This window comes from Channa argus, chromosome 3, assembly GCF_033026475.1.
Source record: "Channa argus isolate prfri chromosome 3, Channa argus male v1.0, whole genome shotgun sequence".
Classification (NCBI taxonomy): domain Eukaryota; kingdom Metazoa; phylum Chordata; class Actinopteri; order Anabantiformes; family Channidae; genus Channa; species Channa argus.
In genome coordinates this window covers 8,938,029-8,956,101 of record NC_090199.1, presented here as the reverse complement: position 1 = coordinate 8,956,101, position 18,073 = coordinate 8,938,029, and the positions used below count along the sequence as shown (strand labels likewise).

Here is an 18,073-nt window from a genome sequence, read left to right as displayed (position 1 = left end):
CATAGAAGTGGGCCCCCAGACTAGATGACTCCAGACGGACAATGCTCAATGAGGTAAAAATGAAGCCCAGAGTAGCAGACTTAAAGGATTTATTGAGGTGGGGGAGTGATTAGCGCTGCCACCTCACAGCTAGAAGGTCCCCAGTTTAAGTCACTTTTTGGGTGGAATTTGCATGTTCTCCCCGTGCTTGTGTGGGTTTCCTACCTCAGTCTAAAAAACATGCATGTTAGGTTAACTGGTGACTCTAATTTGCACGTGGGTGTGAGAGAGTGGTTTTCTTACTGTGCTGGTCCTGAGATACACTGGCAACCTGTCCAGGGTGTAACCCCGGCTCTTGCCCAGTGATAGCTAGAATAGGCTCCAAACCCCATGTCCCTGAACATGATAAGCGGTCACAGATGATGAATGGAGGGTCAACCTTACAGAAAACAGTGAACAGGCATTGAATCCATGGCAGGACAACACAAAGGGAAACCGCTGCTCGCCAAATAGATTGCAGCACACCGGAAGTAAGCCAAAGACCACCTTTAAACTCTAAAGAAAGGTAGAATTGTGGCGAAATGTGTCGTTTTCAAGTTTTTTTACATCATACCAACAGTAATATGTTGCCAGGAGCATTATGATTTGGGACCACTTATTATTGTGGAGAAAAACGAATTCCCATGTTTATCAAAGTATCCTACAGGAAAATATCATGGTAGCTGCCTGAATGCTGACGTTTAGAAGAAGCTGGGTGATGCAGCAGGACAATGACCCTAAACACAGAAGTAAGTCTACTTTACAGAGATACTGTGGAAAGACTTTGAGAGCCATTCACACCAGACTTAAGGAAGCAAGAATGGGAAGGAAGAATGGTCTTACTTTTCTTCCAAATGTTGTACAGGTTTCATTCACAGCTACAGAAATGGGCCAGAAGGCACTAATGTAATCCCACCGTGGTGCTAAAGTCAATCCCAATTACGTTGGCCGTATTTCAAGTACGTATATTTTTAGTGTTTTCACTTCATTCTGCCAAAAAGCAAATAAGCATCCCCCCACCCCCAAAACATTTCTTTTGATGTATGTGTAGTTTTAAGTGTCTATGTCCTTAGCACTTTGTCTGTATGTAGTAAATAAGATTTGACACAAGACACATAATCCTGCCATACTACTGTATTCCATCTTTCAAAAAGAAAGACAAGATTTAATATTACTTAACAATATGTTAAAAGTAGCCAGTTTGGCTTCAGTGTTAATACAATATACACTCTATAACAGATTGATAGTGTGAGTATTGTTCTTTTTCAATTTCATTCTGGAAGTATTCTGATACAAGCCGGCTACAAGTCGAAAAGAGAGAAAACAAAAACTGTAACTGGTACACTTTTACTCAACAGTTTGTTAACAGAACTTAAAAACCAAAAAAGAACATTGTCAAGTATTACTCCGTCCTCCTCTCTGTGAAATAGGGTGGTGGTGGTGGTGATGGGGAATCAGGGAGTGGAGACCAGCTGACCAAGCCCATTCCCTTGTCAATCGTGGATGAGATGCCGTGCTAGGAACGGGAAACGATGGGATAGTAAGCCACAATATCTCAAATACAGCTTTTAATTGTTACATTTCTCATCTTTTGTAGTTTCCATAAATCTCTTATTTTGAAGGGAAACCATTAAGACATAGTAAGCATCTTTTGACTACAGGTAAGCCAATATAAGAAAATAATTTCAGACCATGGCGCTTTTTTTTTTTTTGATTTTTTTTTTTTTAAAGTCAAGAGAAATGCACACAAGCACGCAAGGAAAATAATTCAGATGTAAAGTAGCATTTTTGTGATTCTTTTTGTCATTTAATTTTTGTTTTAGTTCTGCACGTGGATCAGTCCAGATGGGTCTGTGTTTGAACTACACAGCGACAAGGACAAAGCAAGGCAGCATGGGTGTGATTTGGGCACAGCAGGAGAGAACTTCTGGGAGGGAAACAGTTGGATGGAGGTAAACTGGGTGGGTAGAGGGAGCAAATGTGTGGATAGGTATAGCTGTTAAGGTACTGATTGTGTCCTGACAGTCACTAACACCTTCAATGTGCAGCAAATGTCGCTTTCTTCAAACTAAAGTTTGACCAGTTGATAGAAAGCCGCTGGCGAGTCTGGCGAGACGAATCCAAGCAAAACCTGAGGGGGCAGACACACACAAAATACTTCTGAAAAGCTGCTTATACTATTGGATACACTAGGATACACAGTTCTTCTTTTGTCGACAATTACTCAAATGCATTTTTTGAATTTAAATGCATCTTTAAGTTTGCATTTCTTTCCTAAATTTAAGCTGACCTCCTGCAATGCTATGCAACTTTCAATTGGTATATGTGATTTTACACATGTATGATGAAGGGTATATCTTTAAGTTTGACACCAGCAGAAAAAAAATTCTAAAATCTCATTAATATTTGTCAAAATGGCCTTTTCTATGACAGATACCTTTTGAAATATTCCACCTCTCTCTCCGTTTCATCCATTTCAGTGCTATCCAGGTCGATGTCTTTGGGCAAGAATACATCATCTGAAACAAAATAAAGTATTCACATCACTCATGTTTTGTGTGTGGCCCAATTTCACCACCAGCACTTTGCCAGCAGGAAAAGATAGGTGAGGAGCTGTCATGATTCAAGACTGCAATTAAGATAAAACTACTATTGTTTTATGTGTCTGAATCTTCAACATCTAAGTGTGAACTGGCAAAAATACCAACCTATTGAACTGTTCATCTTGTCTCCTTTCTTCTTCTTGTTCTTCTTATTCTTGCCTTTTGGCTGTGGGGACTCGGCACAAGGAGGTTTACCATTCTGCTGGGTCTGCTCAGGCTGGGAAGCTGGAGGGGGAGATGGGGAGGGGTTTGACACAGGTGGACTAATTCTGCCTTCCTTAATCTGGGTCAGCAGTGGTTGTAGTTGCTGCTGTCGTTTTCCACTGGCACTTCTGTTATTCCTGTCCTCTCTCCTCTCTTCAGTGGTTGGGAGAGGAGCTAAGGCCTCAACAGGCCTGATTCGCAATGCTTTGGTGTCTGTTGTAGTGGTGGGAGTGGTGCAGTTAGCTAGTTTTGTGGTACCATCTGGGCTCTTAGGTAACTCTGGAGCTCTTTTTAGTGCAGCCTCACAAGTGCCCCCCTTAGCAGAATGCCTGGTTTTACATTTACTGGTGACCTCAAACTGAGAAGTAGAGGTGCCATTTTGGAAAGTGGCTATAGAGTTGGGGATGTTGGTCTCAGTAGATAATCCCTTGTCACTGATGCATTTGGGGCTGTGCTGTAATTTGGGCTGGGATGCAGGGTCGAATCGGGGTTCTCTCTGGTCAGGCAGGCAGATGAGAGTTTGAAGCAGCTGCGACTTTCCATTCTGTAGATTATCTAGGACATTCTGAGCTGTCTGTTTAAGGGGCTGTGGGTTGTTCTGAGGGGGGGCGGTGTTTTCTTTTGCTTTCTTTTTCTTCTTTGCAGCACGATGTTGCTGAAGCTCTTGCAGCCGGAGCAGTTCCTTTTGAAGTGCTGCTTCTTCCTCTTCTTGGCGCTGACGTCGTTGCTGTTCCTCCACCATCTGCTGCTCTTCCCTTTCACGGGCCTCTGCCTCCAGACGGGCTTTCTCCTCCATCTAAAACAACAAAACAAAAATACAAGTGCACACATGCAGCATTATGATGTCGATTAAACCAGGACCAACTAACATACCAACAGGGCCACTTTTTTTTAATGGTTTTTGTGACTATTTTACAAAGATGTCTGAAGTAACTGGGACTCTCGTTACCTTTTTTTGTTTATGCCTGGCCCGTTTTGCTGCCTTAGAACTGGAGGCAGGCTTACTGTCGGCACTGTTGATAAACTGCAACAGGTCCTCCACCCTCCTGTGGTCTTCGACCCCTCCATCTCGTTCTATCACGGGTTGCTGCTCTTCACGCTTTGGCTGCTCTTCCTTACGTTTTGTCAGGCGTAAACGCAGTTTCTCCCGCATCTCTGCATAGTTTCGACTAGTGGGAGCAGCTGGGGGCTGGAATGAAGACAGAAGCTTCACACAATTACTCCACATTCAGCTAATAAAATTCAGACTAAAAGCAAATTCCATAAGCAAAAAAGATGCAAATCTTAAGTGAAAAATTTATTTTTCTTACCCCACCATGCCCAAAGAACTCGCAGTAACAGCAGTCACAGTACTTTGCATCTTTCTGGTTTGTGGAAGTAGAGGTGGAGGAGCTGTGCTCGGAGCAGCTGTCTTCGTCTTGACTCTCTTCTCCATCATATGGTTGGTGGTCGTATACTCCATTTCCCTCACAGCGATGGCCCTCACACTCAGGATCACTGAAAAAATAAATACTTATTCCTACACCAACTTTTTTTAAAATAAGCATCAGCAAAATTCATTGTCAGTCATTGATATCAGGTGTCAATACTGGGTCCATTTCCATGAGTCTATGGAACGTTGAGAAGCAATGTTACCTGCAAACACTAGGTGGGGCACTGGCGGGACCATCTGCAGAGGAAGCTGGAGGCTCTGCAGGTGGGAGACATAAAACCTGGTGGGCTTCAACAAAGTCCGGGGCTGGAGCAGCCATCTTTGGAAAGGGCTGTGATGCCATTGTGGGAAGGTGTGCAGTGGGTGCTGGGAGCAGGGCCGGGTTTGAAAGCGGAGGAAGGGAGGTCAGTCCTGTGGACCCATTTCTAGGGGTGGCTGGGGTGGGTTGCCTGTGGTCCTCTTTACCTAGATTATGAAATACATCATCTAGAAGATATAAAGATGCATAGAATGAAAAACTAAGCTTATTTTCAAAATAACTAAACACAGTCATGTGCGGATCTTATAATAGAAAGTAAGGTCAATACATTTGCTTAAAGTGACACTGAAATAAAGTATTTTTAATCAGAGAAATTGTTATTTCTAATGCCCCATTCAAACCAATCAGTAATGTGACTCAAAGATATGTTGGGGTCTATGTTGATGCTACCCAGCTTTGGTAAACTAGCACTGCTACCAGGTAATTGATTCAATTCCACAGAAAAAAACCCCAAAAACTATCACTTTCTGTTGGCAGTGAGAAGCAGGAGGACAGCTGTCTCATGAACAGGTCAAACATGCATCAAGTAAACTTGTGTTATGTGTAAAGTGGAGAATTCAAATTTCAGTACAACATTTTATGGTTTGTTTAATATAATTTGCCACTAGTTCAGAATGAAATTTCTGTTGGTGTAAGACAACCATTTTTCCAATTTAACAAAAACCAATTACAAACAGCAACTGCTCTATAGATTAATTTCTAAAGCCACATAAGTATGGTTAGTAATATTGTCTTAGTAGAAAATCGTATTTAACTCTTGAGAAAAAAATGCACCACATTGCATCTATATTTTGGATTTCAAAGCCCAGATCGTAACAAGGGCCTAAATCATATAAAGCAGTGGGATGATTATCCGATTGAAGTCAATCAGACTATATGAAGTAATTGAGAATTTAATATTACCACTTACATGGAATGTTAAAAAAAGCATGCTTTCCTTGATGGGCAAAATAGCTAATACACACTCTTTAATGTATCTCTAGGTGTGGCTCATAAGTTAAAAGTACAAACCTAACCACTGCTCCTACCTCCTATATTACCTAAAGAGTTGGGTCTTTTAGATGGTAGGTGGATGGGTGGGTTATTACTTGACTGGACAGTGGTGGCAGTGCAGGACACAGAAGATGTGGAGGCGGAGGTGGCCATTACTACTCTGTTGGTCTCCATAAAGGCATCCTGGAAATTGTAGAGACACTTTTTCTTGGCACCACTCTTCTTCTGCTCTTTGGCTTCTGAAGAGGAGCATGATGACGATGATGAAGATGATGACAGTGAGGAAGAAGGAGGTGGCAAATGGGTGGACAGTGAAGGGTGTTCGCCTTTGGGGGCAATGGATGATGTTGGAGGGAGGGGGACATCGGTAAGTGGTGGTCCAAGTATGTCACCTGTTGATAAACAACAAAACTCAGAGGTAGCAAGATTTTAAGAAGTTTTAAGCAGTTGAATTTGTTTTTTCATGTGTTTCTGTTGTACCTGGCAGTGACTCAGGCAACAGCACTGATGGATTCCAGCTCTTCATTACAGCAGCATCCCACAGGTTCTCAAACTTCAGTGAGAGGCACTGCAGTGAGTTGTTCCAGTCACCTGCTCCACCTGCACTGCTAAAGCAGTTCTGGTAGACGTGCTCTGGTAATGATGGGCTAAAGGCTGGTTGCTTGGCCGCTGAGTGGTTTGATGTAGGGTTTGGGGGCAGGGGCTTTTAAGAAAAAAAAAAAAAGATTGGAAAAGTTAGTTAGTTAGACACTGATAAAAAAATATCACTGCATTGGTTTGGGATTATAAAATTAACAGATCTTGATTGCTTTCCAATTTGTCCTAGATTGGGTTCAGTCTGCCCCCTAGTGGCAAACATGGTGAATTAATTGAAACTAGAAGTGTCGTATTGTTCCTGGAATTTACAAAAAAAAAAAACAGTAATAATGAAATGAATCATTTTCCCTTAAACAGACTCTTATAGCTAAAGAATCAGTGAAAATAATATGTATAGCTTTAAGAATAGTTCTCACCTTGTGTGTGAGTGGAGGACTGGGAGGGTAGAGTGTGGGGTGCAGAAGAGGCCGCGAGAAGTTGTGTAAGGGCATTTGGCCGTGGATGTGTGGGTAGAGGTGGAGGGCAGGGTGGGCAGGGGGACTTTTACTATCTGTGAAGAACTGATGTCCAACATTGGGGGGAGGCGCAGCGTGGAGTCGACTCGGAGGCAAGCATGTGGCAGGACCCAGGGTGGAGGAGCTGGGGTCCTGGTTGCACACATGGCACTCACAGGCATGCGGAACCTGTTCTACCTGTGACTGGCAACACAAAATGACAACATGTAGTGTACTTTTTATTTGGCATGAGTGTTCCTCAAAATGGAACAAATCTGTGTAAATTAAGAATCTGATTCTAGGCTCTTTTTTTTAACAATATAAGTGATTCAAACTTCACAAGACATTTTAAACACTAATAGCTTAGAAACTGGCCTAAATAAAGAATGGAAATCTGTAATACAGGTTATGGACATATCTTGGTCAGTACTAAAAATGGTAGAGGGGTTCTATGCAGAGCCAAAATGGGAACTCATTTGAAACCAACTTCTGAACGCAAATTCTCTTTGTTTCTGAGACAGCTGTTGTTTCCTTTGGGGAAGTAACACACTAACACTGCGTATGTAAAACAGATTGAGACACTACATTTACCAAACAATTATGACAGAGAAACTGTGGTAATACCTGTTGATGGTTGTAAGAGGGTGGAAGACTGTTAGTCTTTTCTGAGGAATTCTCTTCCTGCTGCCCAGGGGGCTCCCCACCAACCTCACCATCAGGTTCTTCTTCGTCACCCTCTGATGAACTACTGCTGCTGGTAATGTGAGAGGACTGAGACAAAATGCATACAACAAAACGGACGGAATTAGGAAACAGACAAAGAGCGGTACACAAAACATTTCCCAAACTACTGGTAATCTACTCATAATGAACATCGATTTCATCATCCAGAAACTCAGCGGGAAATTCACAACTTATCTTGGGCATTTTCTTTAAATTACTGAGCACAGTACAGAACTCACCCCTGCCTTCAATGCCACATTTCCCCCTTCCCCATTGATGTCACTGTGGAGTCCATTCACAGCTGCAGTCACAACGTTGTTCTCCTCATAAGCAGTTACAGGGTAGATGTCCCCATACTTACTGGACAATGGAGGCACTTCGTCATCATCACTTATACTAGAAAAGGCGAGAAATTAGTAGTTAGGTTAGGGGAAGTGAAAGAAGGGGGAATTATTGCATAATAGAAGTGATGTGCAATTATGACGAAGGTACATAGTGCCAAATAGTGTCCACATTTTTACACCAACGGTTTTACATTTAAGTTTACATCGACGTTGACTTACAACGTGTTGGTATCCCTTTCTGGTAAAATGAGCCTTGGATGTTGCTGAATGGTGATAGGAGAACTGGAGTTGGAACCAGATGCCGAACTGCCCGAGGAGAGGCTGGGGGGGTGCACCTCTGCTAAGTAATCCCTGGGATGTTCCCCTTGTAAGGGCAACTTAATATGAAGGTCCTCAGCAATGGGAGAGTCCATGATACCACACGTCAGGATGTGTGATAGACTACAGTCATCACACGTGCACCTGTTGGGTCAGAAAAGCAAATAAAGTGATTAACTATTGTAAAGCCTCAAATGTTGGCAATAAAATAAGTAAAACACCCACAACCGTTTCATTTACTTCCTTCATAGTTAAATCAGAAACAAAAATAAGGTCAAATACATTTATACTAGCTTAGGTTAGATCTTGCTACTTCATAAGCTGTTAGGCTGAATGATTAATGTTTTTTTTTTAAAATCAATATCGCAATTTGACAACTTAACAAAATGTAACTTTTTAATTATATGTATCTGCATTCTGGAAAACATTACGGTCTGTGGGAAAGAGGGGCAAGTCAGCTGGAATCTGGAATTGTGTGCTACGCAGTAGGTGTGTCATGTAGTTGGGTTACATCCAGGTTGGATCATGTTCACACCACAAAAAATGAATGGATGAAAACCCCTATTGGTTTGGTCTGCACCTAAGTATATCTGCTGTGTTCAGGTCAAAGAAATTAGGCCTAAAAAAAAAAAAACTGGGCTGAACAACAATAAATTCACCACCAAAAGGTTTACTACAATGGATGCGAGGAGCTCTTAAAATGTACCTTCTTCGATAATTGCAGTTTGGACAGTCTGGAATACTTAGGCGAGATGAAAGCATCCTCATAGTGTCGGTGAAGTTGTTATCTGCGCTCAGGGACTTTTTACTATTAGGTAACTACAAAGAGAACAAAACAAAAAGAATATTTCTCTGCATCACAGAATACACATTTAAAACAGCCAGAACAAGTTCATTGTCTTGCAGTGTACCTGTTCTTCTATAAATCTCCTTTGCTTAAAGAACTCCCAGTCCTCCTTAAGCATTCGCTGCTTAGTCTTTAAAGTCTGGCAATGGGCAGATAATGAAAGGAATATCCATAAATTTGAAATACAAAAAAAAAAAAAAATGTATCAATGTGTTCAGATATAACTTTAAAATCTTACATTTTTGCTAATCAAGGACTTGTGTGGCTCTGTTCTTTGGTTAGTGAGACTCTGACCTTCCACCTTAAAAAGGAGCTGTAAAAGGGAGGCAATACACCTTATGGTTAGGTCTTCTTTAAAGTACCATTTTTTTATATTAACGAAAACTACGTTCTGAACCAAATGTGTTGATGTAACATACTGAATATTGGTACCTGTTCATCCACATAGTCATCAATTCTCTTTTCACACTCCTGCCATTCAGCGGCTACTGATGCCATCTCCTGCTGTAGCTGCTGGTAGCTCTCTAACAGGGTCCTATATGTGTCTTCATTGTATGAATCATGGGAGGCTGTGCCATGTCTGGAAAAGGGGGGTTAAGTTTAAGCCACAAGGACAATAGACACTTAGTAAATAACACAAGAAACAAAGTTGTTTGTTTAAATTACAGTCAATACAGCGTCAGTACAATTTATTGATTAAAAAAAAATCTTATTGATAAATGTCCAAGTACCTTCTTTCACCAAATAAACCCAAACAAAACCGCACAAACACACAAAAGAACTATGCTTACTTCAGCTGTGCAACCAGTGCAGGTAAACTGCTGTGCAAGATTGGTTCAGAGAACACCAAATTCTCAAAAAGGTGCTTGTTGTGCAGCTCCCATGTCACCTGGAATTTCTGGAGGTGCTCATTCTCCTGAGAAAAAAACAAAAAAACAAAAACAAACACATGATAGGTCAAAAATAGCAACTTATGTGATAGTGGTGTCCACATTGAGAGGGGAATAGTGTTGCCTATTATGCCACCTGCAGGGCAGAATAAGCAGCGTCACTGGCTACACATTAGGAGCAACTGACCAGGGTGAGTAGGAAGCTGCTGATGGTGCGTGCAGCTTGACAGAGGGCATGGTATTCCTCCAGCAGCAACGAAATGAACTGGTGGGCCTGAGGAGGACCCTGGGAAACAGCAACAGTGCTCGCTGGTCCTGGAGTCTTGGAGCCTGCAGAGAGGTGCTTCAGTAGCCGCATCTTCATTTCTAAGACGTATTCACGAGCCTGCTGCTCTAAGCGTTGATACAGCTGGTATGGATCTTTCTCACAAAGTCTAAAGGATGTAAGTAAAGCAAATCCGTCTTAAAAGGTGACAGAAACAATGACTTGACAGGTGTTTCAACAGAAAATACATCATACTAATGAAATAAAAAAGCAATTTTATGTGGCTTTTACCTGACTGCATGCAATTACAAAGGCAGCAGTTTCAGTTTGTTGACATTGCAGCTTTCCAAAGCTTTCAGACCTGCGTGTTTTTAAAGAAGCTTCACATTGTCTTTTGAAAATCAATGGAGCCCTCTAGTGGTAACATACCATAACAGGCAGAAGCAAGGCAAGAAGAAGAGAAGTGACAATGCTTTTTACCTGTCTACCAGCTCCTTCATACTCTCCTTGTCTCTCTCTAGGGGCTGGTCGTGGTCATCAGCTAGTGGTGTTCCCGTCTGACGGTAGATGCAGCGCACCAGGTAGCGAACCTCTGACCAGTGGTTCTGCAGCTGCTGCGACTCCCTCTCTGACTCAGCAGAGATCTCCCTGTAATGCAGGGCATATATTTACAAAAATGCCAATAACACATTCAAACTTATGAATCTGAATGTAAACTTCTGGGGTAATCAAGACCCAACTGACCGTCTTTCATTGCATGCTTCACAGCTGCACACTGTATGAGCAGGCATTGGTGTGCTAAGCTCTGGACCAGGGAGCATGGGTAGTGTAGGGGCAGCAGTGGTCAGCCTGTCCACTGCGGCTGCCTCCTGGGCCAGGTTTCCATTAGCCACAGGCATGTGCAAGAAGAAGTCCTGGCTCTGTGGGAAGTATGAAAACGTTCAGACCAAGGGACAAAATCTTCGACATTTCCAAGTGAGCTAAGCTTTTAAAATAAATAAACAAATAAATCAATTTGTTTGTGTTGATGATTCAGAGATATTGATGATTGTTGTTCATGTTTGATGTGAAATGTCTGAAGCAAAAAAAAAAAAACATTTTCCATTTTTTCATGTTGTTTAGAGCAAGTCTAAAACAAACGTAATATTTATATATTACAATAAGTCGTATTTTATTTTATTTCAAGTGATACCTTGCCCAAGAGCCAATCGTTTTAGCTAAAGCTTACCAAGAAAGAAAAACATCTATCACATCAGATCCTTTGGAGACAGATCTATTCTGGATATTGTTGTATTATATGTTGACAACTTTTCACCTGTCAATTGTGAAAGTTACAGGGGTAACATATGACAGGAAGAAGACTCGATATAAACAGACAACAGGGGAAAAAAAAGGTCTGTTATATACATCATGTTTATCCAAAGTGATTCGCTCAAACACCCCCCCAGGACATTTTGGTAAGAGGGAGTTGAACCATTTGCCCTGGTTCTACCAACTTAACTACAGCTGCCCCAAACAGAACTGAAGGACCAGGAAGTTTGCCTATACAGAACCAAGTTAAGTGGGTACAATAACAACCATGTATTCGAACATCAGGAGGGCATGGGAGGCTTGAGGTTCAGCCAAACCTCAGCAAGTGTGTGACGCTTGCAGCTTTACTAAATAACACATACTTTTTATACTGTTCTCTGCTGCAATATTCAAGATGATCCACAGGTACAAATATACCCAAATGTCAGAAATTACATATAAACACATTTCTAACTAAAAGTTTTAGTTAGTAGAGTTAGCAGTATCTAATCAACTCTGCTAACCTTAATGACCCAATGACAGAACCCTCGTTGGTTTCTGATCTAACAGTTGCTAGGATACTTAACATATGCTCTAATTATCTGCCAAATGTCTGTTAAAGCAAGTTGATTCACATAAAAAGCTTACCCAGTGGTTTAGCCTTGTGTACTATGAGCCATTACATTGTGAGTCAGCACAGTACACACATTGCTCTGAGGATAGAGTGAAACAATACATTTAGGAGGAAAGCATATCCAAACTAAAAGGCCAAGGATCCCACACCCACAACTGAGGAAACTTAAAACCCTGCCCCAAATCTTACACACTCATATTACAACTGTAATATGTTGATTTTGTTGCAGTCTTGCATCCTAAATTTTAAATTCAATGCTTGAGTAAAAGATCCAGAATTTCACACAATTAACAAAACTGAGCGACTGAATATGAACTCTTACTTGCAATCTATACTAGAATTATTATTATTATATTATTACTAAGGTAGTTCTTGGTGTATGGGCAGCTTCACTCCTGGTGGGGTGGAATTCAAACCCACTGCCTTCTGCACCCTAACGCAACACTGATACTCCAGGCCACCTTATGCTATAAATAACTTACTGTCTTCAATATGTTTCTACCCTATTCAAAACGAAAATAGGGAAAAAAAAATTATAAAAAGATATAGAATATAAGCAATTTAAAATAAAATAAAAATTTAATAGCAATCTGTTCGTTTGTTTTTTGGCTCAATCCAAGTTGCTTATTACTGTGTATGTGCTGATACGGTGGTTAAATTTACTGGAAGAGTTCCATTCAAAGTTTCTTGTTCCTCTGGATGAAATCACCCAGAGGAGTTTTTCATCATTAGAAGTTCAGATGAGATCATCTGGAGGAACTCTGGAAAAGCAGGTTGACCATAATGACAACCTCCATAATATAACCAATGAGATGACGAAATGTGAACTGAAGGTTCCTCTAAGTGATGTCACTGAGAGCATTTTTCAGCTAGAAGAAGAGAAATATTTTAATATAGGGACGTCAAAGGGAAGTGGCATTATTAGTGGCATTTATTTACATGTACTAACCAAACTAGATGCAAAAGAAGCAAATTCAATATCAGTGAAGGCGTCCTTTAAAGGGGGAATTTAGCAGGTTGGCCACTGCCAAAGCAGCGAAGATGTCACGCTTCTGGAAGTTTGATGCTTTTCTCATATTGTCTCTATTACTGACAAACTTGGCTTAATAGCATTGGGACTGACTCAAGTACAATATAACTTCATCTATGCTCTATTTACTAGGAGGGCCCCCCCAAGGAGAGGAGAGAGAAATAAAGAGCCCCAGGTTGTGGCAGCAAAGGAAACGTAAAGAATGATTGGCTTCATTTTAGTCAACACTAATTCTTTAAAATATGTCCACACTGCCCCTGTAGTGATCCTTAGGATTGCATAGGGACAACTCCAGTTAATACTCTTTAATTACAATAAATACTCACATCTTCATACACCCAAAGCAGAGGAAGAAAGGTGACTTTGTATTCCAGTAATAAAAATAATGTGTTGTATCACATGATGTTTCCTCTGCTAAATTTGTGTTGTCCTTACAAAGACAAGTTGGGCAGACAGCTTGGACTGCTTGGCATAAAGAGGCTCTTTATATGAGGATCTATTACCCGTAAATGTTATGGCATTTATACAGCATAGACCAAAGTAGATATTTATAGTCATGCTTAAATGTGTAAAGAAAATATTTATATAAAGGATCCCTGAAGACACTCTGAGAAGATTCAATGCAATTTTTAAGCGTTTACTCATACTCACTATATTGTTTTAAAAGGATCTGATCCGCTGCAGTGTTCTTTGTTAATGGCACTTGACAGAATTTGCATATTTCACCTAGATACAATTATCTAGTTATAGATCAAAGTAAAGTCAAAACATTAAATGACGCAATGTCTATTATTACATTATTTGTAAAACTGATGCTTTTGATTGCTGCATCTGTTTTAACTGCTCTGACAACGACGCAAAAGATGTCAAGTGAACACAAGAGCTACAACACCACAGTTGCATGAGTTAAACTGCAGATAACAATGCATTAGTGCTGACAAAGATAAGGTTCGGAAACAGTGGAATCATGCAAAGTACTTGAAGGCTTACAGTCCCTTTACTAAAACACAAATTTTCCTTCCCTGTTTTTCTATGCCATCAAACAAACTTTAAAGCTCATTATACCCAGGTGACTTACCCCCAATGACTGCTCCAGAGTCGTGTGTCGGTCCTCTTTTTCCACTGTGCGCCTACAGTCCGAACACACCCACAGAGGAAGCTGGAGGGCACTGGGTGTCTTGGTGGGCTGTGCTGTACCATTATGGCCTGGGATCCCTGCCTCTGAAGGCACGTTACTGTCCTTACGCTCACATCGGCATAAGAGGCAGCGATCACCGGCGGTGTAGGGTGCCCGCTGGTTTAAGCCAAATGTAAATGGGGTCTTTGGTGCGTATTGTGGAGGAAAGAAAGAAAAAAATATACCATAAGGCATGCAACCACTTTAAAATTTGGATATCGCTGCTGCGTTGTTTAAAAAAAAGAAAAAGAAATTATAAATACATCTACAGAGATTTTTGTAAAAAGGTAAGAGAAAATGATAAAACTATGTTCATTATAGAGTGTCTAGCTAATCTTCTGTCTAAAATAAACTAAACTAATTTTATTTTTTTAGGTGAATCTATTTTGGTCCACATCAGCTTGAAAACTGTTTGGTATTTGCTATATATTAATTAAGCACAGTCACACTCCAATCCTTGGGAAACTGCTCACACCAGCTGTCTGAACCACCACACTGCACACCATTCAAACTGTGAAACCTTTTTCCTAATGCACAGTCCTGTCAGCAAGTGAACCACAGAGTGACAAAAACACATAATTAGCAGCCAAAAGTTTCCATTAATGATATCCAAATTGACAGTGTTTGTCAGTAAACAAATGACTTTAGGATAAAAAAATATATTAAATGGTTGCCTTGGATGCATTTCTGCTATTTTGTACCAGAAGTTCATACAAGACTTGAAATCTGTAGGTGTTATGGGTTACTCAGCATCACCAACTTAGACAGATAGATACTTGATTCATCGCTATGGGAAATTCACAGCTTCACTTCAGCATAGGTAATATATTCTTAGTGAATTGTTGCTTCACTAAAAGGCAGAGCAGAGCATGTGTTTTTCCAAGCGGTTGCCTGTATATTTTGATGAATTGCATGAACCAGGAGGGCACTTTCGATTATTTTAATTTCTTAGCAACATAATGCAAGCAGTGTTTATCATATAACAAATACAATCAGGTACGGAGACAAAAATGTCCACAACACAGTTTAAACAAACATTATTTGATCAGCAAACATGCTGAGTAAAATGTCTTGTTCTAAACAACACACACAAAAACATAGTTATGATACTGCTGATAATATACTGTGGTACATGTAAACAGCTGCTTATAAGTAATTAGTCTGTAATAGTGCTGTAGATGGGAAGTAAGATTCGAGTGCTGCCAAGACTAAACTTAGTGCTGTAATTGGATCGCATTTGTGATGGAGTGTAACTATACAATTAAACTGGCTCCCATGATGTTCCAGATGTATAGATGTTCCAGAGTATAACATACACATGATGGGCAATCTTAATGTCCTGATGAATGCACTACTTCATCAGGAGCAAGACCCATCAAAATTGAATATGCTTGACAATTATGACAACTATGTCCCTGATTGTTTTTTAATTTTAATTAGAGAAAAAAAAGCATTAAACCAACTTAAAACTAACAAGCAAAGCTGAAAAATGCTGAACTGTTTTGCTGAAATGGCAGAAAGTTTTGCTTTTGCTGAAACGAAATGTGGCTTTCCGGTTTAGGCAAACCTCAAAGCCAGTTAGCCTTAAAAACTTTAAAGGCAATAACTTTAAAGGCGATTGTGTGATTTGTTGATTATGTCATCGATGATGTCATAAAAGCAATTATTTTTAAATGTGTTATAATCTTAAAAAGTATAAAAAATATTAAAAAGTCGTATACAAGCTATAATGTCCTTCATAAGCTGAACGTTGTTTCTAACTGAAAGTATGCGAAAGTAGTAAGGCGTCAAAAAACAAACACGACAAGTCAGAATAATAATAATAATGATTAGGAAATTACTGTGAATGCTCCACAGTAGATTAATAATCCTTGTTATGTGCTTCCTTTTCCTTGTTCTGGCAATCAGATGCAAATTACATTTAGCCCTTCCATTCACAAGAAAACTCTTACATAGGCTTCGTGTGAACAACCTGATGTAAATTTACCTGAAGAACTCCGGAGAAGTCAGCATTCACTGGTCCTTCCGTAAACTGCGGCGCAACATTGTTGTTCACTTTGACCTAAGAGATATGAAAAATATGTAATATATGTTAACACAGAGGTGACCACTTTTTCATTTGGTACTTTGACATTATGTATTAATGATTCATGACTATGTTTTAAAGTAATCAGAATGAACTAGGAAAAGCATTTCCCAAAGGATTTCCCAGGCCAAGCTGAAAGAAGCTGGACTTTCACTTAGGCAAAACTCAAAGAGAGTTAGTCTTACACACTTCAATAGCAAATACATCAAAGGCAGTTGTATGAGGTTATTGATGATGTCGTCAATGCAATAATTTTATAAAAAGTATACAAAGGTTGAAAGTTATAATAGATGTCAAAGAGCCACATCCACGCAATAATGTCCTTTATAAGCGGTGAACGAACGCTGTGTCTAGATGAAATTGTACCTAAGTAGTATGCCAAACAAAACATATGGGGGGATGGAATTCGGAATAAGAATAACAACAATAACAACAACAATAACAATAAAGATTAGGATATCATTACTGTGAATGCATTCACAGTAGATAACACATTTATACACAGGAAAACAGAAATGATTTCACTTTTGCGCAAACTTTGTGACCTTAAAATCTACCAAACTAACTTTGAATTGGCATTTATGAAATGATTTACTAAACACTAAGTCAGCTGCAAAGCAAATTGCCAGCTGTCATCTTTACGGTGTCAATGTAAATTACTGCCTAGTGCTAAGATACATTGTGGTGTAGCCCATAACATGGCAAAATCTTTTATCTTATGTTCTGGGAAATATAAGACATTTTTAATAAAGAAAGTAGAAGGTCGGTTTGTGTAAATACACATGGGCCGACGGAACTGAAGTTGTTAGTGCTCTTGACTGTTAGCACTAGCTGCCATTAAGATAATGTTTATCTGTGTAATAGCAGCCCGTGGGCCAACTGTGTTGAACTTAAAACGTGCTCACGAACAACTCTGTGTTAATTAATGTAATTCCCACCGACCTGGACTGAATTAGCTTAAAATAATGTTTAAGTAGTCGATTCCGCTACAATCTCTTGACTTAAGCTAACGATAGCAGTCACAGCATTCGGATGGGGACATAGGGAAACATTGGCAACCCTGATGTTTACGGCGGTTTGCTAACGTTTGAACACGATTCATCTATACGGCGGGCTAACTCATACGGTTTGCTATGTGACACGGCCTTCCACAAAGCATCCAAGCCAGCACTGATGGGAATTAAGCCCCTTAATTTATAGCTACGTTACATAGTTTAGGTTAGCTAGCTACCTTCCCCGCATCAGTGACGGGCCCAAATCAGATTTGTGTCGTTGATAACGCTGCTAGCTGCTCGCCAGTTTGGCCATCCTCTGGCTAACATTGTGTGACACCCTCACCTCTCCGTTGATTCCCGAAATGGACCCTATATTTCCACTGCCTGTACTCCCAGGTGTTAAAAAGCTGACGACAGAAGCAGGTGTTGTGGTTCCTGCACAGCCCAGGGCCGAGGCAACCCCGGCCTTGCCACCGTTGGTACTGCAGACAGCACTGCAGCTACTGCCACCGCCCCGCTTGTTCTTCCTGCGTTTAGCCCCTCGTTTAGCATCGGTTGGACTCATTTTTCCCACAAAAGAAGCGAGACAACTTGCCGCCCAGATCTGGCAGGGTCTCAAGTGGAATGCGTGGCTCAATCACTCGGGTATAAATCCGGGATAACGATTTAGAGACTCCCAAAACGACAGACACTCAGGTCCATCAAAGTGCAAGCCGACTTCATAGATTCCAATATGGCCTCTGGTTGGACTGCCTCAACCAGGCTTCGGCTTGCGTTTCGACGTAGCTCTGCGTCCCCTAATCCCGGGACTTCT

At 40.5% G+C, this 18,073-nt stretch overlaps 1 protein-coding gene across 14 annotated transcripts; it reads right to left on the bottom strand.

Moving 5' to 3' along the window:
• Positions 1 to 1,137: 1,137 nt before the first annotated feature.
• On the bottom strand, positions 1,138 to 18,019 carry fam193a (family with sequence similarity 193 member A). 14 transcript variants are annotated; one of them, XM_067496759.1, is made up of 24 exons: positions 17,603 to 18,018; positions 16,166 to 16,240; positions 14,080 to 14,322; positions 10,792 to 10,967; positions 10,528 to 10,695; positions 9,970 to 10,216; positions 9,684 to 9,808; positions 9,325 to 9,472; positions 9,131 to 9,205; positions 8,957 to 9,031; positions 8,752 to 8,864; positions 7,947 to 8,189; positions 7,623 to 7,779; positions 7,285 to 7,431; positions 6,583 to 6,864; positions 6,050 to 6,272; positions 5,605 to 5,961; positions 4,461 to 4,743; positions 4,136 to 4,322; positions 3,775 to 4,014; positions 2,727 to 3,621; positions 2,456 to 2,537; positions 2,054 to 2,149; positions 1,350 to 1,534 (listed from the first exon to the last, which is right to left on the bottom strand). In XM_067496759.1, exons 1-23 carry the CDS (start codon positions 17,822 to 17,824, stop codon positions 2,056 to 2,058), a joined length of 4,857 nt encoding a protein of 1,618 aa, XP_067352860.1. In that variant the 5' UTR covers positions 17,825 to 18,018; the 3' UTR covers positions 1,350 to 1,534; positions 2,054 to 2,055. The 14 variants fall into 14 exon arrangements, with proteins under 14 accessions (XP_067352858.1, XP_067352866.1, XP_067352855.1 ...); XM_067496757.1 differs by lacking the exon at positions 2,054 to 2,149 and having other exon boundaries at positions 1,138 to 1,534; positions 4,461 to 4,722; positions 17,603 to 18,019; XM_067496765.1 differs by lacking the exon at positions 2,054 to 2,149 and having other exon boundaries at positions 1,138 to 1,534; positions 4,461 to 4,722; positions 5,665 to 5,961; positions 17,603 to 18,019.
• Between the last annotated feature and the right edge of the window lie 54 nt (positions 18,020 to 18,073).